The 23,785-nt window shown below is 42.3% G+C and overlaps 1 protein-coding gene across 4 annotated transcripts in view; it reads right to left on the bottom strand.

The window, feature by feature from the left end:
- The window catches only part of MTIF2 (mitochondrial translational initiation factor 2), a 41,740-nt gene extending 21,608 nt beyond the window's left edge, over positions 1–20,132 (bottom strand). Inside the window, exons 1-7 of one of the 4 annotated variants that reach the window (XM_030557780.1) lie at positions 19,457–19,544; positions 17,977–18,064; positions 8,123–8,354; positions 7,355–7,475; positions 4,805–4,976; positions 4,267–4,427; positions 2,279–2,455 (exon numbers count right to left, since the gene is read on the bottom strand). In XM_030557780.1, the coding sequence (XP_030413640.1) occupies positions 2,279–2,455; positions 4,267–4,427; positions 4,805–4,976; positions 7,355–7,475; positions 8,123–8,347 (856 nt within the window). In that variant the 5' untranslated portion in view covers positions 8,348–8,354; positions 17,977–18,064; positions 19,457–19,544. Of the gene's footprint in view, positions 1–2,278; positions 2,456–3,856; positions 3,921–4,266; positions 4,428–4,804; positions 4,977–7,354; positions 7,476–8,122; positions 8,355–17,976; positions 18,065–19,456 lie in introns of those variants that run through there. The other 3 variants (XM_030557779.1, XM_030557781.1, XM_030557782.1) reach the window with 3 other exon arrangements.
- Positions 20,133–23,785: the final 3,653 nt, after the last annotated feature.

Raw genomic sequence — 23,785 nt, forward strand, 5'->3', positions numbered from 1 at the left:
GGGAGCTGGGGGGTCCACCCTCTGAGAACTGTAGAGGAAAAAAAGAACCTTTTTCTCTTCTCTGTGCATCATCCTATTGCTCTCAATTTCATCAAAAGTCAGAACAGTTTTGTTGTGGTGCATTTGCCAAAACTACTCTAGAACTTTTCACCTTCTCTCCACTCAAAGTGATTCTGCAAACTCCTGCCTAACACATACACTTTGAAAAATCTGGAATTTAAGCTCTGGTCAATTTGATGTAAAAGAGTTAATCACAATGCAATCTAGCTAAGGCTGCTAAGATCACGTGAGTGGCCCAAGATGGTAAATGTCTTTTCATAGCACTGCTTAGATCCACTTTTCTTTTGATGGTAGAAGACGAAGAGCTAAAACTTTACAAGATGCTCAAGAAGAAAACCCTGAGATAGCAAAAGAACCAGCAGCATATTTCAAAATGGTCTCTTTAGCAAGGAGCCCATATTTTAATATCAAAGACTTTACTGTCATTGACTGGTATAGATCTAACCCACAAAACAACTTAGATCTATTTTTAAAATACATTGCAAAATCATCATTTACCTTCCCATGCATAAAACTTGACTAGTTCCACCTTAACTATGGTGATAATGATAAAGAAAAAAAAATCTTCCTCACATGTCAAGAAAAATCAGTTGCCTTGAGTCAGTCGTACTACAGAAAGCTTTTTAAGGAATTACCCGCTAATATATTTGTAATTAATGTGTTACTATCTACGCTACAATAAAAATTTTAAGATTAAGCCTATAGAAATCAAGACCAAAAAATACTGAAGATACTGAAAAATCCCAGTGCAGGCCATGTCACTCTTCTATGTGAGAAAACTAAGGATTATAAGACTCTGAAAAGTTTAAAGTGATTTGGAAACAAGTTTAGATCATAGAACGTCAAGCTGACAAAGACTTCTGCAAAGACATTTTTAAAATGGAATTATGAAACTGCTAGACCTGAATTATTCTGATTTCTCTGTAAAATGAAAATCCCTCCACTCTGTAGACTGGGGTTAAACGCAATCAGTGGGATCAGGTGTAGGTAATACATTCCTCCAAGACCACACACGATCTGGAAAGCAGTGAACAGGTACAAGTCCCAGTGTGGTCCTTTAGGAGTTGGTTCTTGGCCATATGCTACTTAATATTTCTATCAATAACCTGGAAGAAAAACATAAAATCATCATGGATAAAAGCTGGGGAAGTGGTAAACAACGAAGAGGACAGACCACTGATTCAGAAAGATTTGGATTGGTTGGTAAACTGGGCTCAACCAAAGAATATGCATTTTAAATACAGTTAGATGTAAATGTGTATATCTAGGAATAAAGAAGGGAGGCCATACTTACAGGATCAGGGACTCTATTTTGGGAAGCAGTGACTTTGAAAATGATTTGGGGGTTGTGGTCAATAATCAGTTGAACAAGAGCTCCTAATGAGATGTTGTGGCCAAGAAAACTAATGTGATCCCGGGATGCATAAACAGGGCAATCACAAGTAGGAATAGAGAGGTTTATTTTATCTCAGTATTTGGCACTGGTACAACTGCTGCTGTAATACTGTGTCCAGTTCTGGTGCCCACAATTTAAGAAGGATGTTGATAAATTGGAAAGCGTTCAAAGAAGAGCCATGGGAATGATTAAAAGATTAGAAAACATGCCTTATAGTGATAGATTGAGCTCTTTCAGTCTATTTAGTTTAACAAGGAGAAAGTTAAGGGTGACTTGATTACAGTATGTAAGAATCTAGATAGTGAACAAGTTTTTAATAATGGGATCTTCAGGTCTAGCAGAGAAAGGTATAACCTTATCCAACGGCCGGAAGTTGAGAGTAACCAACCACTGGAACAATTTACCAAGCGTCGTGATGGATTCTCCATCACTGACATTTTAAAAATCAAGACTGGATGTTTTTCTACAAGATGTTTTCTATGAAATTATTTTGGGGAAGTTTTATGGGTTGTGCTATACAGGTCAGATTATATGATCACAATGGTCCCTTCAGGCCTCAGAATCTATTAGACACATTTATATTACTACGAAATGGACTCAGTTATTCCATAGGATTCTTTAAGGAGAAAAACATCCCCAACCTGAATGGTCTTGGATTTGGTTTGAGGATTATCTTTTGTGGGAGAGGACAGGCTGGTATTTGTTTTGTACCAGTGTTTATTCTTGGAATTATTACTAGGGTATGTCTTGGTATATAGTGCTGGGTATTAACACACCACAAATTTTAAAAAATGAAATGTTAAAAACTCAAATATACAGTACCTTTGGCATTTTTAGCATGTTGAATGGACTCTATAGTTTGTTTCATTACTCCATCTTCTGCTGCTACAACCAATATGACAATATCAGTGACCTGCGTACCCCTTGCCCTCATTGCTGAAAAGGCAGCATGTCCTGGAGTATCAAGAAAAGTAATCTTTTCCCCAGAAGGCAAATGTACTGTGAAAACATAATTTAAAACACGACATACTTTAAGCATGATCTTTCCCATTTTTTCTTTGAACTAATACACCTTCCTCCATGAACAATTTGTATAACATCTATGAAAGTTAACATACTGTTTCTGTCATAGCAGATATCAAAAACATTAAAAAAGCAGTGCTACAAATGAGCATAACACTGGAGACAAACTCAGCAGTTAAAGGATAATGACGAGTTTAATTTATAAAGACTGGGATTTCCAAGGGGGTCTAAGGCATATCTGCAATAGAAACTGGATGCCTATTAAAAAGGAGCTGGGTGTCTGACTGCCTGAGTCCCCTTTGAAAATCTGTCATAGTGCCTTTTATCCATAAACATCCTAACATACGTACATTACCTCACCCACAACTGAAATATAGAACGAGTCTTGAGGTGAAGCACAGCAAGTCTTCAGTTTTAAAAAGCAACAGTATCCAACTGTTTAATATATAAAAAACTATATGCAACACTTTTAATCTATGTATTTCTAAGACTTTTATAAAACGTGTCTTATTTTACAGGCAGGGAAACTGAAGTACAAATATGAAATGACTTGCCCACAGTAAGGTCAGTGGCAGAGCTGTGAACAAAACAAAAGGATGATGAATCCAAATCCAACAGACTCTCCACTAGACCATGCTACCTCTCTCTAGGACGGGAAGGAAGAACAACATATGCAATTCTAACTACAAGAGGAATGGCAGATAGGCACACTACAGTTATGAAAATTGGGTCAGGATGCAGGGTTTTTTTTTTCTATCCTTACACTTGCAAGGATGCATGCAAAAAGTGCCATGGGATCTTTAATGTCCCCAAATGATCAAGACCTTATAGCATTTGTCAGGGTTCCCTCCCCACTCTGAAGTACAGATGTGGGGACCTGCATGAAAGACCCCCATAGCTTATATTCCACCAGCTTAGGTTAAAAACTTCCCCAAAGCACAAATTCCTTGCCCTGGGATGGTATCGCTGCCACCACCGAGTTAGACAAAGATTTGGGAAAAGGACCACTTGGAGTTCCTGTTTCCCCAAAATATTCCCCCAAGCCTTTTCACCCTCTTTCCTGAGGAGGCTTGAGACATGCCAACCAAATAGGTAACCTACGTGACCAGACCCTTGGATTTTTAGGACACTAAAAACCCAATCAGATTCTTAAAAACAGAACTTTATTATAAAGAAAAAAAGTAAAAGGAGCACCTCTGTAAAATCAGGATGGAAGTTAATTTTACAGCGTAATCAGATTCAAAACACAGAGGATTTTGCCCTCTAGGCAAAACTTTAAAGTTACAAAAAAATAGGAATAAACCTCACTCTTAGCCTAGGGAAAATTCACAAGCCAAAACAAAAGATAATCTAACGCATTTCCTTCCTATTACTTACAATTTGTAATCTGAGCTGCTTAGTTCAGGTATGGCTTTAGGTGGTGTATTTTTCCTGTCCTGGTTCGTCACTGACCCAGAGAGAACACACAAAGAGAACACAAAATAAAAGTATCTTCTCCCCTTACTGGTCTTTTTGGTCAGGTGCTAACCAAGTTATTTGAGCTTCTTAACCCTTTACAAGTAAAAGAGGGATTTTATGCTACCCTTAATACTGTCATCAACATACAGCTATTTCAACATTGCAAATGGTATGCATAATGCTTTTAAGTTCCATCCAAGCAATATATTCATGTTTTTTTCTGCTATATAGCAAAAAACCTTGCATACACACACACACACACACATTTTTATATATATATATATATATATATATATATATATATATATATATATATGGTTAAATCATACCAAGAAAGGCACCAATATGCTGTGTGATGCCTCCTGCTTCCATTGCTGCCACTTGAGTTTTTCGTAGACTGTCAAGTAAAGTTGTTTTCCCATGGTCAACATGGCCCAATATAGTAACAACTGGAGGCCTTGGGGTTAATAAAGCTGGATCAGCAGGAGGCCTACAATTAACAGCAAAACATTAGTATCTCTATGTATAATTAGTAGCCATGTATTACATACAGCTCAGCGTTTAATAGAACAGTCAAGTTCTTCCTCTAGTCTTCACAAAGAAAAAAATGTAACAAAAAAATCACTAAAGTATTTTTATCTCTTTATAGCAAACAATCTTATTTATGTCAGTATCAATTAATACAGCAACCCCAATCAGATGAAGCAACTAAAACAGAAGAAGTCTTAACACTGATGTAGCAATTACATGGGCACAGGAATTAAACCAGAAGTTAAAATTTATTTTCTAAATATTATCAGCTGTGTATCCCAAATATGCTATTTTAATAGTAGTAGGAAACAATCAAAAGAACAACCACAATTTTACCTCTTCACGGCATCTTTATTTTCTCTGACTTTTTCTTGTTTTAATTTTGCCCATTTGTATTTCATCCCTGATTTTTTAACAACTTCCTTAATCCAGACTTCTTCCAAAACTGAATCTGGTTCTAGTGAGTCTAGGGCAACACCTGTGAGTAGTAGGGCTTCATACACATGATCTGATTAAAGAAAATAGTAAAAACACTTAACAACACTTGATCCTCCAGAAGATACCTGGGACGGAGGTACCCATTAATGCAGTATGTGCTTTCATCCAATATTTCAGCTGCACTCAAGGAAATGCAGGGCAGTGAAGGAAAAGTAGCAGTTCTCCTTTCTTTTCTCGGTATGTTGGATGTGAATTAGTAGTGCAAATAAATGATTAATACACACAATAGTTAATGTACATCTTCCCAAGATACTCCATTTTGAATGTATTTTTACTTGTCCCAGATTAATATAAAACATTCCTATAATATTGTATATTTATATGGACCAATCATCTTCAATAAGCTATTCTGAAACAAGAACATCTAATCAAATGACTTAATGATTTTATAAATACACACAACTTTCAGGTTTTTGATATATTTTTATCCTATGCACAGAGTAAATGACTAGTAATAGAACTGAAGTTTCAAGTACATCTGGTGATGCAAAACCTGGACAACTGGTAATGCAAAAAAAAGTATTTACTGGTGGTCCATGAGAATAGGCTGGTCACATGGCACTGGTTCCTCTTATTTCCAAGTATTAAACTGCATTAGGGATTGCTGAAAACACTTTCCTTTATCACTTTCCCATTTAGTTCTATAGCAGCAGTTGCCAGTGATATATTATGCAATTGTGAATGCAGCGGGAGGGCGTACAATTGCAAATAGGAACCGGCTGAAGTTAACAGCCAAATTCTGCCCTCTAATGCATGCACAACCAAGGTTAAGACTCCCTTCCCCTACCAGGTTTCTGAGAAAGGTGAGCAAATGGGTTTATTCTGTAGACTTACCTCCTCTATTATCCCAGCCTATCCCATTAAAATTCATACTGAGTGTGCTAGAGCACCAACAAATAAAAGAACACTTTCTCCTATCACCTGTGGGACATTTTTTTAAAATGTCTAGGTTGGTCCAATTGTTTTATTTACTTATTCCAGTCCAAACATTTACCAGATCAAAGGAACTCAACTCATCTGAATTAGATGGCAGAGAAGTGCCACAGAGGATGACAAAATCTCAGGCAAATAGGTTCATTCCCCCTCTTTTGTAGTACTGGAAATGCAGGAAACAATGCAACAATTAAGAGTTGCTAATCAGTGACATACTGGAAAACTTAATGAGTCAGCAGACATTTCAGACATACACAAAGAGACATGACAGATTTTCTTTATTCTCAGCACAGTGCTGAGAAAGGCTATTAAGGTGGGCATTTACATGAGCATAGAATTACATAAAAAACCTAAAAATTAGTATGATTCTGATAAACAATTGATTTCAGGCATCAATGGTATAATATATTTGCTGAAAGTGTAAAAATGTAGCACTATGTCTCTAAAACTTTATTAGTATATATTAGTAAGTAAAGCTTTGTCTGCACTGGGAAATAGCCCAATTTCAGCCATCACTGCAGCTGCACCACTGCAAACCTCTAATGTAAATAAAGGAAATTGCAATTTGCATGGATGGAGGTTACTCCTGTTTCAAACAGATGTAAGGTCTACTGATGTAAATCCTAGCTTTCTCTGCCTATGTTTGAGTTTTGCACTAGTACAGCTACAGCAATGGTTGAAATTGAAGCTAACTTCCAATGCAGACAAGGCCCACGTTGTTCTAGCTGACAAAATATTTTAAAAGAGTGGAATTATAATTGCTTGTTTGCTAGTGGAAAGTCAAGTACTAAATACGTGGCTCAAAATGTGCACTAAAATGGCAACACCACCATGATTTGTTTGGTCTTTTACCATCAGTTTTCAGGTTGGGGACCTCGGCGCACCAAGCCTTTCCTGACTGATGTCTGCTGGAAAGCTGTGCTAAAGATGTAGGGTTAGAGTGGTGCTATGCTTCTGTGCTGAAAATTTGATAAAAACAGTTGCATAATCCTAGTCAATTTCATTCACAATTTATCTAATACAGTATGTAAAGCATTTCACCATAAGAAGATAGTGCTATTCTAATTTTTTACCTGTTGGCTGGAAAAGTGAAGAACATAGAGGAAAAAAGTCAGAAACAGAAGATGCAGGTTCACAGAGACATGCATTTAAAGAAAAGGTCACTCAAATAAGGCAAAAATATTTCTTATCTAACGGTGATGTTCCACAAAATGTTCATAATCAGGATTATATGAGTACTAACATTTTCTTTTCATTTTGTTAGAACTCTAATATAAGAAGTTTGTCTGGCAGTGAACAGGGGATTTATTGTGGATCCTGATGAGAAAAGATGAGGTAATCAAATTATAATATAGATAATTCCAACATGACATTTCCTACAACATTCTTCAAAACTCCATTATTGTCTTAAATATAACACTGCTGGATCTTCTTTCAAAGAATAAATTGGCTCACCTATGTCTTTATCCATAGCTCTTGCAAGATCTTCAACTGTCATCCTTGGCTGTATGTTTACCTCCTGCCTTTCTATTTTAAGTTTTATTGGCGGTAATTTCCGTTTCCCTGGTCTTTTCCCCTACAAAGGAGCAAGACATGTGCATAAGGATACACGGGTGGCATAAATTAAAGACATACATCCGACAAAGTGGGTAGTCACCCACGAAAGCTCATGTCCAGTACGTCTGTTAGTTTATAAGGTGCCACAGGACTCTTTGCTGCTTTTATAAATTAAGGAATGACTAATAAACAATATTTAAAGGACCAATGAAAACAAAAATTGTAAGTTGTAAACAGATATCTTTGCTTACATTACAAACAAATTACTGAAAGAACTGTTAAAATAGTGAATATTTTAAAAACCACTTTGTGGCATTTTTACTGTTTTTTGCATCTCTCATTTTGAACAATGAAAATAATTTCCACTTGTTTATAGTCAGTTTTTCTTTCAGATTTTTAGTGCTGCAACATTTGGATTTTAAAAACTTCAAATGAATGTCTAGTATTGGAGCTCTCTCCATCTACAAATATATTAATATGTTTTGTAAATCTAAAGTAAATTCTCTATACAGGGGAGTAACAATCTTATACACAGTAAATTCATTACTAACAGATTTATATAATGAACTAACTAATTATATAATGAAAATGCTCAAAAATTGATTTTTTTTTTGCACTTTGTACTTTCAGACAGGGATAAAGTAGTTGTTGGAACATGTTCATTACCTCCTTTGTAGCTAAAAGCCTATATTGTGAGAGCGCAACACCAAAAAATGCATTTGTTTGCCAGGGCTGTGGGTGCAGCTGAACTGGCCGCATGGTGTATGTGGATGACTGCACAGGCTTCCACTGTGTTCTGTGAATTTTCCTGTAAGAAAGACTATGCAGCTGTCTGAAAGCACAACGTAATTGGACCAGGTTTTCCAATTTCAGCATCATCCCTCGGTTCATGTCTTTACTGTGAATATAAAAGATACAATGAAATCAGGGTGGATTTGATTTAAAACAAATTGATTTAAAAAAATCTGATTTAAATGAAAATAAGCCTGCTTTTCGACAATTCATAAAACTTGTCTTACGTCACTCCAAACTGAATCAATTATCATCCAATCACACTTCTAGAGAACTATACAATGAACTTACTAGTTTGAAAAATGTCAATTATATAGACTGAAGATTAAAAAAAAAATCTACAGCAAGTCCCCAAACAACAGGGTGGGTAAAAATCAATGATTAAAAAAAAAAGTGGATTTTTTAAATTTAAATTGGATTTTTTTTTTTAATAAAATACTTTTGAGGAAAAAACATATCTAAAGATAGCTTTAATTAAGATACATTATAGTTCACAGATATCTCATCATGGAATAGGGATTACAAATTCTAATTCTATAGTATGAGACAATATATTCATGTAATGTTTAAGAAAATTCCAATAGTTCACGGATTAGGGACCCAATTTTATGGAGTTCCAGGGGCTTCTGTATAGATTATTTAGATTAATCTTTCTATCTACCCAATGGGACTCAGTGCTCAGTCTAGATGATGCCATCAGAGATGCTTAGTTTTGCAGTTCTCAAACTGTGGATTTGTGTCTCCAGAGATAACATACTTGTTAACAGCAAAAATGTTTTAAAATAAATAAATATACAGAGGTGAGAAATAACAGACCTCAACCCTGTTGTCCCTCTGCAAATTTGTTTACACAGAGTCAATCCCTCACCTCTCTCTAAAAATGCAAAGTTTCAGAAAGTTCAAAGAATAGAAGATTGTTGGGGGCAGAATAGATCTGGACAAGAAGTCTGGAGATAAATGTGAGAAGGGAGGGACAGACAGTAGAAACAGAAGTGAAATTGTTTGAGCAGCATATTCCAGAAGTTGGTGTTGGTCCTGCTTTGAGCAGTGGATTGGATTATATGACCTCTTGAGGTCTCCTCCAACGCTAATATTCTATGATTCTAGGTCTTGAGGTCTTTTCGAGTGTAGCCTTCATTGATTTGAGATCTATCATACCATTCTCTCACTAGAAGGGAAAACCTAGAATGGCAGCAGGCCGTAAAAGAGACCCAGTTTGGGAATATTTTAATGAAGTTCCTCTATCTGTGGGTAAGACAGGCATGCGTGCAAAATGCAAAGAGTGCAACAAAGAATTGCAAGGCCTGGTTGCCTGAATGAAACAACATCATGAGAGGTGTTCCTTCTCAGGAGGAAGCTGCATTGAAGATGATAAAAGGAACATGTCTGAACATGCAGGATCTTCAGGTTGGTAAACTTTTTTATTTCATACTTCTTTCTTAAGGACTGCCGGTCTTCCTTCTGGACTATTCTTGAATTCTCAGGTTTGAGCAAAAAAAATAGCTGTTAGTATCAGAGAGTAACTATCATTTTAGATGCAGCTGTGATAAAAAATAAATAGCTGATATAAGCAGATCATCCTTTTACAATTTCACCTTTAAAGCAGTACTGAGTGTCAGTGAATGCAATGAGTAATACTAAATGAGCAGTATGGTAATAATAATTAAATAACTGCATTGGCCTATTTTGTTTAGGAGTATCCATCCTCAACATATAAGATTCTAAAGACTATCCACTTTCAAGATTGCCATCATTTTCTATAGTTTCAGAGTTATCTGCCAACGATAGTGTTTCAGTCACATCATGTATGTCACATGGCCACAGTACAACACCTATAGCAAAAAGTCAAAAAAAAACATCATCCAGAAACAACCATAAATAAGTTTGTGATAAAAACCAGCAGATTACAAAAAGAGGCAAATGATGAAAAAATTGCCAGGTTTGTTTATGCAACAAACTCTCCTTGCCATATGATTCAGAACCTACACTTCATTAACGTGGTTCAGTCATTAAGACCAGGATACAGTCCACCAAGCAGAGGCAATGTCACAGGCAAATTGCTGGATAAAGTATATGAAAGAGAAATTGAGCAGTGTGCAAAAGATTTAGAGGGTAAAATTATTAACCTGAGGCTTGATGGGTGGAGCAATGTCCACAATTATCCTGTTGTCTGTGCTTACATGACAACAGAAGGGAATGTCTTCCTTACAGAAACATTTGATACATCAGGAAATGCACACACAGCAGAATACTTTCAAAAAGCAGCAGTAGAAGCTATAACAAGCTGTAAAAAAAAAATTCAAATGTCTAGAACACAGGTTGGTCACAGACAATGCTGTAAATGTATCCAAGATGAGAAGAAATTATTTAGAAGAGAGTCCTAAGCTAATAACATAGCGGTTGCAGTGTTCATTTGATGCACCTCCTAGCCAAAGACTTCAGCGTTCCAGAAATTGCAAAATATTTCCGTAACAACCACTTTGCAGCAGCTGCTCTGAAAAAAGTGGGAGGAACCAAGGCAACTCTCCTAGAAGATGGGTGATGGAACTCAGTAATGAACTGTTTTGAGCACTATATCAAGAATTGGCCTAATCTGATGACAGTTTGTGAACAAAATCATGAAAAAAAACAGAGGGCACTGTCACAGCCAAAGTTCTCAACATTGCGCTTAAGAGATATGTTGAACACATGCTGTGTGCCCTGAAGCCTATTTCTGTAGCCTTGAACAACATGCAGGGAAATAGCTGTTTTATTGATGACTCTGTTGACATTTGGAAGGATCTGAGTGAGATCTTAAAAGGAGAAACATGCAATGACAGAATTAAATTACAAGCATTAAAAAAAGAATGGGACAAGCACTATCTGCAGCTCATTTTCTTGCAAATATTCTCAATACTAGGTACCAGGGTCAGACCTTAACTGCTAAAGAAGAGGAGTTGGCTATGACATGGACACCCAGCAATCATCCCTCCATAATGCCAACTATGCCAAAGAGGGCTTTATAAAGCCACGCACAAGCAACCAGGGAGCTTTGCGACCAGGTGCTGCTAACAGGGAGTTTCGCAAGGGAGTTCTCCAGGTGAAGGAGGAGCAAAAACAGCATCCGTAGGGTAAGTGACTGTCTATAGCATGTGTTTGTTTGTGTTTGGGGGTTACTTGCTGTGTGCTGAGCTTGTGTTTGTCAGTCTGTCTGTTTGGTTGTTTGAAGGACCATGTGCTGTGGCTGGCAGTTGGAGGCTCTGAGCTTCAAATGAAGGTTTGAAAGCTAGAAGCCTCTGGTAATTGGCTGGGCCTTAATCAGTGGGCAGGGCATTCACTCAGGCCAGGGCTTTATAAAACCGTGCACAAGCAATCAGGGAGCTTTGCGACCAGGGGCTGCTAACAGGGAGTTTTGCAAGGGAGTTGGAAAGGGAGTGGGGGTCCTTGTCAGTTCTATCTGTGCCCCTTTAGTCCCCTTAAAACCCATAAACCAAACTACATTCAAAACCTCTTCTTTTAAACCACCCTTTCATTAACTAGGAGACAATGCAGGCAGAAGCCCAGCAGCAGAGTGGGGGCTATCCAGTTTATTGCACTAAGTGCAGCAAGTATGATTATCTTCTCTGTTGGCAGGTGGCGTATGTGTGCAATTGGTACAAGGAGCTTCTGGCCCTCAGAGACCACGTACAGACTTTGGAGGCCAGGGCAGAGGAACTGGAGGAGCTAAAAGACGCAGAGAGGTATGTTGATGAGGTTTTCTGAGACACTGTAGAATTGTCCCACCTCTGGTCAGACAGCCCCTGCGTTGCTGAGGAGGAAGAAAGGCCCAGGGAAGCAGAGCAGTCAATGGGAGCAGAGGGAAACCTTCCCATAGTTGGGACTCTCCTTCCAGATGGTGCTGGGGTTGCCTCTCGCACTTAGGTTACATCTCCGGAGCAGGGAACTCCAGTTACTTGGAAAAGGCAGGTGTTAGTAATGGGAGATTTGATCATTAAAAACGCAGATAGCTGGGTTTGTGATGACCAGGAGAACCGTATGGTGACTTGCCTGCCTGGTGCAAAGGTTGCAGATCTCTCGAGGCATCTAGACAGACTTATGTGTAGTGCTGGGGAGGAGCCGGTGGTCGTGGTATATGTAGGTACCAATGACATAGGGAAGGATAGGAGAGATGTCCCGGAAGCCAAATTTAGGCTGCTAGGGAAGAGATTGATATCCAGGATCTCTATGGTGGCATTCTCAGAAATGCTCCCAGTTCCACGCGCAGGGCCAGGTAGGCAGACAGAGCTTCAGAGTCTCAATGCATGGGATGAGATGATGGTGTAGAGAGGAGGGGTTTACATTCATTAGGAACTGAGGAAACTTTTGGGATGGGGGGGGAGCCTATATAGGAGAGATGGGCTCCACCTAAACCAAAGTGGTACCAGACTGCTGGCACTAAACATTAAAAAGGTTGTAGAGCAATTTTTAAACTAAGAGATGGGGGAAAGCCGACTGCTGCAGAGGAACATGTGGATCGGACACAGACTTCTCTTAGGGGAGATTCTGATGATAGAGAATCTCCAGGTTACAGTCGGGAGCAGAAGACGGAAGAGGAAAATGTAAGGGCCAGATCAGATGATAAACAGTCACATAAAAAAGAATCTGACACATCAGAAAAGGGCAGACAAATAAATAGGGACAAGTTTTTAAAGTGCTTGTAAACAAATGCTAGAAGTCTAAATAGACGGGTGAACTAGAGTGCCTTGTGATAAAGGAGGATATTGATATAATAGGCATCACAGAAACCTGGTGGGCTGAGAGCAATCAATGGGACATAGTCATTCCGGGATATAATATATATTGGAAGGACAGAACAGGTCATGCAGGGGGAAGAGTGGCACTGTATGTGAAAGAAAATGTAGATTAAAATGAAGTAAAAATCTTACACCAACCCACATGTTCCATAGAATCTCTATGGATAGAAATGTAATGCTTTAATAAAAATATAACATTAGGGATCTATTATCAATCACCTGATCAGGACAGTAATAGATGATGAAATGCTAAGGGAAATTAGAGAGGCTATCAAAATTAAGAACCCAATAATAGTGGGGGATTTCAATTATCCCCATATTAACTGGGAACATTTCACTTCAGGATGAAATGCAGAGATAAAATTTATCAATACTTTAAATGATTGCTTCATGGAGCAGCTGGTACGGGAACCCACAAGGGGAGAGGCAACTCTAGATTTAATCCTGAGTGGAGCACAGGAGCTGGTCCAAGAGGTAACTATAGCAGGACTGCTCAGAAATAGTGACCATAATATAACAACATTTAACATCCCTGTGGTTGGAAGAACATCTCAACAGCCCAACACTGTGGCATTTCATTTCAAAAGGGGGAACTATACAAAAATGAGGGGGTTAGTTAAACAAAAGTTAAAAGGTACAGTGACTGAAGTGAAATACCTGCAGGTTGCATGGATGCTTTTTAAAGACACCATAATAGAGGCCCAACTTCAATATATACCCCAAATTAAGAAACACAGTAAAAGAACTAAAAAAGTGCCACCGTGGCTTAACAACCATGTAAAAGAAGCAGTGAGAGATAAATAGACTTCCTTTAAAAAGTGGAAGTCAAATCCTAATGAGGTAAATAGAAAGGAGCATAAACACTGCCAAATTAAGTGCAAGAGTGTAATAAGAAAAGTCAAAGAGGAGTTTGAAGAACGGCTAGTCAAAAACTCCAAAGGTAATAACAAAATGTTTTTAAGTACATCAGAAGCAGGAAGCTTGCTAAACAACTAGCGGTGCTCCTTGACAATCGAGATACAAAACGAGTGCTTAAAAATGATAAAGTCATTGCAGAGAAACTAAATGGATTCTTTGCTTCAGTCTTCACGGCTGAGGATGTTAAGGAGATTCCCAAACCTGAGCTGGCTTTTATAGGTGACAAATCTGAGGAACTGTCACAGACTGAAGTGTCACTAGAGGAGGTTTTGGAATTGATTGATAAACTCAACATTAACAAGTCACCGGGACCAGATGGCATTCACCCTAGAGTTCTGAAAGAACTCAAATGTGAAGTTGAGGAACTATTAACTAAGGTTTGTAACCTGTCCTTTAAATCGGCTTCGGTACCCAATGACTGCAAGTTAGCTAATGTAACGCCAATATTTAAAAAGGGCTCTAGAGGTGATCCTGGCAATTACAGACAGGTAAGTCTAACATCGGTACCGGGCAAATTAATGGAAACAATAGTTAAGAATAAAATTGTCAGATAGATAGAAAAACAAACTGTTGAGCAATAGTCAACATGGTTTCTGTAAAGGGAAATCATGTCTTACTAATCTATTAGAGTTCTTTGAAGGGGTCAAAGAACACGTGGACAAGGAGGATCCAGTAGACATAGTGTACTTAGATTTCCAGAAAGCCTTTGACAAGGTCCCTCACCAAAGGCTTTTATGTAAATTAAGCTGTCATGGGATAAAAGGGAAGGACCTTTCATGAACTGAGAAATGGTTAAAAGACAGAGAACTAAGGGTAGGAATTAATAGTAAATTCTCTGAATGGAGAGGGGAACTAGTGGTGTTCCCCAAGGGTCAGTCCTAGGACCAATCCTATTCAATTTATTCATAAATGATCTGGAGAAAGAGGTAAACAGTGAGGTGGCAAAGTTTGCAGATGATACTAAACTACTCAAGATAGTTAAAACCAAAGCAGATTTTGAAGAACTTCAGAAAGATCTCACAAAACTAAGTGACTAGGCAACAAAATGGCAAATGAAATTTAATGTGGATAAATGTAAAGTAATGCACATTGGAAAAAATAACCCCATACAGTATGACGGGGGCTAATTTAGCTACAGCGAGTCAGGAAAAAGATCTTGGAGTCATCGTGGATAGTTCTCTGAAAATGTCCACGCAGTGTGCAGAGGTGGTCAAAAAAGCAAACAGAATGTTAGGAATCATTAAAAAGGGGATAGAAAATAAGACTGAGAATATATTATTGCCCTTGTATAAATCCATGGTACGCCCACATCTTGTATACTGTGTACAGATGTGGTCTCCTCATCTCAAAAAAGATATTCTAACACTAGAAAAGGTTCAGAAAAGGGCAACTAAAATGATTAGGGGTTTGGAGAGGGTTCCATATGAGGAAAGATTAAAGAGGCGAGGACTCTTCAGCTTGGAAAAGAGGAGACTAAGGGGGGATATGATAGAGGTATATAAAATCATGAGTGATGTGGAGAAAGTGGATAAGGAAAAGTTATTTACTTATTCCCATAATACAAGAACTAGGGGTCACCAAATGAAATAGGCAGCAGGTTTAAAACAAAAAAAAAGGAAGTTCTTCTTCACGCAGCGCACAGTCAGCTTGTGGAACTCCTTACCTGAGGAGGTTGTGAAGGTTAGGACTATAACAGTGTTTAAAAGAGAACTAGATAAAGTCATGGTGGTTAAGTCCATAAATGGCTATTAGCCAGGAAGGATAAAGAATGGTGTCCCTAACCTCTGTTCGTCAGAGGATGGAGATGGATGGCAGGAGAGAGATCACTTGATCATTGTCTGTTAGGTTCACTCCCTCTGGGGCACCTGGCATTGGTCACTGTTGGTAGACAGATACTGGGCTAGATGGACCTTTGGTCTGACCCGGTAAGGCCGTTCTTATAATAAACCTCAAAGCTAAGGGTGAACCATTCAAGAAATATAAGTTTGCTGATGATGATTTAAAGAAAGTCACACCAGTGAACTGGTGGAAGTCACTTAAGCATTGGATTCTGAGCCTGTTGAAGTGATAATCTCACTTTTAACAGCAGTAGCTTCTTCTGCCAGTGTAGATAGTCCAAAGGAAGAAAATATTCTAATTCATTGCAAATTGAGAAATGTTTGGGACCTGAAAAAGCAGGAAAGCTTGTTTTTCTTTTCCAGATTATGAACAAACAGGAAAATGAAGGTGAAGACCAATGAGTTAGCTGCAGAAGCCAATATTTTAAGTTTCTCATGTTGACCTGGCTGACACAGTCAATTTAATTTTTTTTTAATTTCATTTAACTATTTTAGTTAAAAATAATTTTAAAAAACCAAAACTGATTTTAGAATACTGCATACAGATGTGGTCTCATCTCAAAAAAGATATACTGGCATTAGAAAAGGTTCAGAGAAGGGCAACTAAAATGATTAGGGGTTTGGAACGGGTCCCATATGATGAGAGATTAAAGATGCCAGACTTTTCAGCTTGGAAAAGAGGAGACTAAGGGGGGATATGATAGAGGTATATAAAATCATGAATGATGTGGAGAAGTGAATAAGGAAAAGTTATTTACTTATTCCCATAATACAAGAACTAGAGGTCATCAAATGAAATTAATAGGCAGCAGGTTTAAAACAAATAAAAGGAAGTTCTTCTTCACGCAGCACACAGTCAACTTGTGGAACTCCTTGCCTGAGGAGGTTGTGAAGGCTAGGACTATAACAGAGTTTAAAAGAGAACTGGATAAATTCATGGAGGTGAAGTCCATTAATGGCTATTAGCCAGGATGGGTAAGGAATGGTATCCCTACCCTCTGTTGTCAGAGGTTGGTGATGGGTGGCAGGAGAGAGTTCACTTGATCATTATCTGTTAGGTTCACTCCCTCTGAGGCACCTGGCATTGGCCATTGTCAATAGACAGGATACTGGGCTGGATGGACCTCTTATGTTCTAAAATACTTGTATGTCTAACTAAATTCAAAAAATAATATGCCTGTTTTGTTAAAATATTAAATGTTTGCTCTTGAAGGAAAAAAAATCCAGAATACATAATGTTCCTGTTCTAATCAAATAAAACAATTTAAATATCTGCCTGGTGATGTTCTCCTTCCAATACAGCATGGCAAGAAAATCCTCCAAATATTAATGATTAACCTGTTGAACTGGAAATAGTTCACCTCCCAATGACTTCATAAATATCTGTTTCAATTACCTTTGGTAAATGAAATAAGCAATCATTCATTTTCTGATATAGCTGTAAAACTAATCTGAAAAATTTTCAAAATAAATCACTTAAAAATGTATAGCGTGTACCTTCTAAAAATGAAACCTACACCTTTCTCTGAGTTGTGAAGAATATGTACTAAGGTCATTATAACCAACAAGAATGCACTTTCATGTAGAAATCCATGATTAAATCAAGGCTTCCTGACTACTGATTTAAATCAAATTGATTTAAATCAAATCCACCCTGCCAAATATAACAAAAATCTTAATTCTAATGTGTGTGATTGTTCAACAATTTTTTTTTTCCTATTGAACAAATCATAAAATCATAGAGTAGTGTTGGAAGAGACCTCAGGAGGTCATCTAGTCCACCCCTGTGCTCAAAGCAGGACCAACACCAACTAAATCATCCAAGCCAGGGCTTTGTCAAGCCTGACCTTAAAACATCTAAGGAAGGAGATTCCACCACCTTCCTAGATAACCCATTCCAGTGCTTCAACCACCCTCCTAGTGAAATCATGTTTCCTAATATCCAACCTAGACTGCCCCCACTTGCAACTTGAGACCATTGCTCCTTGTTTTGTCATTTGCCACCACTGAGAACAACCAGGCTCCATCCTCTTTGGAACCTCCCTTCAGGTAGCTGAAGGCTGCTAGCAAATCCCACCTCACTCTTCTGCAGACTAAATAAGCCCAGTTCCCTCAGCCTGTCCTCATAAATCATGTGCCTCAGCCCCCTTGATATATGGCACATCTATTGAAAACTAATGATACATAGAAATGAAGAAACCTGTGATTTTCTTTACTCGTGGCAATTAAGTTTCACATCTGAGTTTTGGACAGAAACTGCATTGGCTGCGTTGGTCACTCATCTCCCCCTGCCAATAGATAAGGGTTAAACATTCATTCTAATTTTGCATAGTCTGCCTTTGTAATTCTTTATCACTTGCAACTATTGACAAACATGAAGCTTTTATAATGGCTCACTTTTATCTTTCAACCCCAAAGGTGCCCTTACATGGGGTTCTACATCATCATCCCGCCTATTATGTTAGTAAGAGGGGACATGGGCGTAGTGTCTTTGTTATGATGACAATACTCATTGCTATAGCAGCTGCTCACATCCATGACACTATGGTTTGGAAGAGGGGCTAACCTCACTAAACCTCAATGACAGATACAGTGGTATCTATATCTAGGTTCATAGATTTTAAGGCTGGCAGGGACCATAGTAATCTAATCTGATATCCTGCCTAACACAGACCATAAGTACTTATATGCCCCATAGCACTGTAGTATCTAGGAATTCTGGATGAAAGCATGTGAACGTTACACTGGCACCCTTGATGACTGAGTGCAGTTGTGTTTTGTAACACAGGTCCTCAATCTGTGAGTTTATTAGATCACAGGCTGCTTCTAGATGCCAGATAACAGCTGTAGCCACCAGGAGTACTTTTTTTTATCTTGAGCCTATCATCAGACCACAAACTGATTTTCTGAATGTCAGTCTTGTTATTCTTCTCACATCCATGTCACCCTGAAACCAGGCCACCACAAGGCACACTACCCCAAGCCTATCACTGATTGCAGACACAGGGAAACAGAGACTAGTACTGAATGTGGCAGCCCACTTGTGCTGAGGGTAAGAAGCACCACCTCACCTCAGACCTATGCTCCAAGCTGACATCTTTCAGTAGGGTGACCAGACTGTCCCAGTTTTATAGGGACAGTCCCAATTTTGGGGTCCTTTTTCTTATATAGGTTCCTATTACCCCCGTCATCGATTTTTCACACTTGCTGTCTGGTCACCCTCGCTTTCAGCCAGAGCTCAAGCCGGCTGAGAAATGGGGTCTCCTTGAGCGATACCGGCTCCCCTCAGCCGGAGGCGCTGCTCACAGTCAGGCTCTTTCGGCTGAACAGGGAGCAATCCGCGAGCAGGGCGTGTTCCTCAAGGGGCCCTCACCCTCGGCCTACCCCAGGCTCCGCAGGGGGGCACCTGTGCCCCCAGCCCCGCCTTGCCCAGGCACTCGTAGAGGTGCCAGGCAGCAGGCACAGGATGTTGGGGGTAGGGTGAGGAGAAGCAGCCGGGGAGCGCACACCGAAGCCTTTCTCAACACCCTAGCGCCACAGTCACTGAGAACGAGCAGCGCCGAAGCTGACTGGGAGGGACGCGTGCGACACGGGAACTGCTCAGCCCCGAGGGGCCCAGCCCTGCGGCCGGCTCCGCGCCCCTCAAACAACCGCGCGCCCTCAGGTAAGCGCCGCCTTACCTGCCACGAGCGCGCCGGAAACGCCGCGGAAAGCGCCGGGACACTTGTGATCCCTTGAGAGGCGGGGCAGAGGGCGCAACCGGGAAGGGGGCATTGAAAGCGGAGCGGAGTTCGCCGGGGCTCGTGCAGGGCGGGGCCGAGGCTAGAGGCCGTCGGCTTCGCGTGCGGAGCACCGGAAGTGGGGGCGCAAAGGGGACTGGTGCGGCTTCGCTGCCCGCGGCTGAGTTGTCAGTGGAAATACAACGGCAGGCTGGGCACCGGGCAGGGCCTGAGCCAAACAACCCCAGCTCTCGATTCCTTACTGTGGGTGCACTGCGCATGACGAGTAACGTTCGCTGTCGCCGCTGCCCTCTCTCTGCCCTCACTTCTACTTACGATTTACTGCCTCCTGGGGGGCGGGGAGGGTTAAAAGGATCAAGCGGCAAATCACAGCGGGGGTGTTGCCAGGGTCTGAGCGGGGGCCAGAAATTTACGGGCGCGGGGATCAAGCTGCTGGAGGTAGTGGCAGGAGAGGGGCTGAAGGGGAAAATCGGGGGGATGGTGGTAGCCGGGGTTAAGCCGGGAGGGGAGACGTTGCCAGACCCCGTGCGGGGACAAAGCCCCCGTTTGGGGGGGGGAGTGACCCCGTCGGAGGAGCCACCTGCTGTGCTCGTTGGGAGGGGTGGGGGCAGAGGCTGTTTTCCTTCTGCTCACAGAACGGTGCATGTCAGCCCCGGAGCAGGGGGCGGGTTCCCGGGGCTGGGTCTTAAAGGCACAGGCCTCCCAATTCGCAGACCGTCAGCTTAGACACCGCAGCTCCTCTCTAGCGTATACAAGTGTTGCAGGGCTACAGCCCGGAGACTGAATGCGGTGAAATATTGTACAGACGCCCCCTCCCTCCCTCAAACTCTGCCTCTCACATTTTGAATATGTAAAAGTCTTTTCTATCAGTTTCTATGTCTATATGAAATCACTGCAGCTCCTTTCTCTTATACAACTTGCTGAGTTGCTAACTTCCTCCCAGAGCCCACATGTCTGCACCCCCTCCTATACCCCAATCCCCTGCCCCAGGTCACAGCCTGTACCCCTCACTTAAACGCCTCATAGCCTGCAACCCAACTCCATCCCAGAGCCTGCACCCCAAAAAGGGCCAGATTAACCTTTTGTGGGCCCATTGCTAAACATATCTCTGCAACCCCATGGGGGAAGTGGGGCAGGGGGGCACAGTCCTCAGAGTGACGGCCTGGCCTGGGGCAATGGGAGATGGGTCATGGCACGGCAGGGACAATGCCGCTCCACCCAGACCAGTACAAGGGCACTGTTTACAAACCAGGAGCTGCCAGACCCATGCTGTCCAACCCAGCCCTGCTCTGCCATCGTGCTTCCCCCCCTTGAGGATGGGCCCATGCTGCACCATGCTACCCCCTGCCCAGCACCCCCTCCGACTCCCTACACCCAGTGCCACACAACCCAGAGACCCCCACAAACCCCCGTGCCCAGTGCCCTCCCAGACCACTCACCCCACCCACTCAGAATGCCCCACAGATCCCCTCACTGCCCAGTGCCCTCCTAGTTGAAGACCCCCCACAGCCCTCCCACAACTACACAGTGCCCTGCACCTCCCCGCCCAGAGCCCCCCCACAGATCCCCTCACTGCCCAGTGCCCCCCACCGACTCCCCACACTTCCCAGCACCCCAACACACACACATCTCCCCACCCCCCCGCTGCCCAGCACCCCCCCAGACCCACTAGAGACCTACTCTCCCACACCCTAACCCCCAACCACAATAGCTGGCCCTGATGGGAGATGACACTGTCTGTCAAGCTGAGCCAGCAGTGCAGCCAGAGCTGGTCCTGGGGCAGGATAACTCCAGCCCCTTGGAAGTGGTGAAATCAGCCAGGCTGGAGCAGCAGCAGAGCCTACCCTGGCCAGGCTCCCTCAGGACCCAGCTAAGCCTCCCTCCCACCCCCCCACTGTCCCCTGTGACTGTCTGAGACTGGCCCAGCCTCTGCACCAGTCCCAAGTGGCTCTTCCCCCGGGGAGGCAGGTGGGGCCCCACAGGTCCCAGGCAATGGAGACAGCTCAGACCTGGAGCAGTGCTGGGGAGCGGGGCAGATCCCTGAGACGTGACTCCAGAGATCCCACCCACACCCATTGGCATTGTGGTCAGCAGCCCTGACGAGCCAGCATGTGGCCCCCAGCTGCTGGGTTATGAGCCCCCTACAGCAGCGGCATAGCCAGATTCTAACAGCAGGGGAGCAAACACATAAAAAGAGGCACCACCCAACATATCAAATTACTAATTACATACTTTTAAGTTCATTATACATATTTATTTTGTACTTAAAATAAACACATATAACCCTTTTGCCCCTCTGAGTTGGCAGCAACAAGGGCCTGTTCAGTATCCAGGGGTTCCATTTCAATAACACAATGCATAACCGGCTTGAGCCCCCACCCAGTGACCTGGGACACTCACATACCACACCCGCCTTGGCGCCTCTAGGAGGCAATACTTCCCCTCTCGCAAGCACAGAGTCTGAGTGTAGCAAAATCCTTTTAATAAAGAAAGGAAACAATGTGGCATCCCATTGGAGAAACACCACAAACAGGATTATAACACAAACCATACGCAAAAACCCACCTCCAAGTACTTTTGCCAATGTCCTTCCCCCTTGGGGTCTTAAGCCCAATCACTCCAAAGTCCAACAACCTGAAAGTCTCTGGTCAGTACCACCCTAGAATTCAAAAGTTTGTCTGCAGAGTTTTACCCCCCTAGCCTGGGTGGAAATGGGGGGTGGGGGAGAGTCCATACAAGGTGTTAAAGGGCACGTTATGTGGGCCAGGGCCAACTGCTCCGCCTCTCCGTGGAGTTCTGCTGCAGCCTTCACCACGACCAGCTCCACTTCACCAGCTGTGCCATTCCTCCAGCCATCCCTGCAAACCACTTCACTCTGCTCACTGTTCCATGGGTTGCTCCAACATGCTGTAAACTGCTCTGCTCTGCGAGCCACTTAACAATAGGTCTTCAGGCTCCCCTACTAGTTAACACAGCACTTAGTGATGCCAGCTCAGCTCTTTCAGTGCTTTCAGCTCTTAGCAGGGGAGCCCTGGTGCTGGTACATCATTGGCCCAACATGAATTCAGCTCAGCAGTCTCTAGGTAGACTCCTAATGGAATCAAAATTAGCTCTACTCTTTTACAGTGGAAAAAGAAGGATGTGCAATTAGCATTCCAGGCACTCAAAAGGGGCCCATACCATCAGGTACACACACCAGTCCCCCACCTCTATCAATTCACTGGGTTTTGGAACCCATATCCCTTGTCTAGCAAGTGTCACTTAATTTATATTGAGACATCTCTGTCATAAAGCCGTCTCGTAGTTCCTCATTCACATAATCAGGTGGCAACACTTTATTTATCCTGCCCCAATAACAAAGAAATTGAGGATCCCAGAGCTGTCAAAATAACCATCCCAGGCTGCCTTGGGCTATGCTGGGCGTGCCCATGCAAATATCTGAGATTTCACACTTCCTGAAATTCTTTCCCCACTTCCCATAATTCACCACCAGATGTCAGGGGAGAGCTCATCCTGACTTTGCTTACATCCTCCCCCCAGCCGAGAATTTGTCGTCCGGACAAATCACATTTCCTACTATACCAACTCACTGGTCCCCTCCAAAGGGCCTCAGATAGCCCACTTTAGCTTTTACAAACCTGTGTGCTAAATGTATTGGCTCCTCACTAGTCGCCCCAGGTGCATTGTAAGTTAATTGTTTCACTGGTCTTATTACCCTGTCTTGCCTATTGAGAATCTCTGTTGCTGTGGTAGGGGGGACATCCTCTTGAGTGATGGAAGGGGAGGTTTCCTGTGAGTTCCCCTCGGATACTGGCATAGGCCCCTGCATTTCTAGTTCTAACAGTGGAGGGTCGAAGGTGCTCAGGACATCCTTCATCTGTATGGTGCCACTGTCCAATAACCTGTGTATGTCATCACACCCCCGGGGGATCCCTGTCCCGCGCTGCTGCCGCGTGTGCTACCTGGAGAGCACCGCTGCGTGCTCCGGCTGCTGTTGTCCGAGCCCCCCGGGGATCCTTGCTCCGCACCCTGGCCGCTGCTGACGCTTCTCTGGCCTGGGTAGCCCCGCCACGTGCTCCAGCCGGTGCCGCGTGAGCCACCAGGTGATTCCTGCCCCACGGCCCAGCTGTTCGCATGGCCTGGGGGGCCCCGCCACATGCTCTGGCCGTTGCTGCCGGCGTCGCCGGGGTATCCCTGCCCTGCGCCCCGGTTGCCGCTGCCTGAGCAGCCCGTCGAGCCCCATGGCGTGCCCCAGCCGCCGCTGCTCGG

Source organism: Gopherus evgoodei, chromosome 3 (assembly GCF_007399415.2).
Source record: "Gopherus evgoodei ecotype Sinaloan lineage chromosome 3, rGopEvg1_v1.p, whole genome shotgun sequence".
NCBI lineage: Eukaryota > Metazoa > Chordata > Testudines > Testudinidae > Gopherus > Gopherus evgoodei.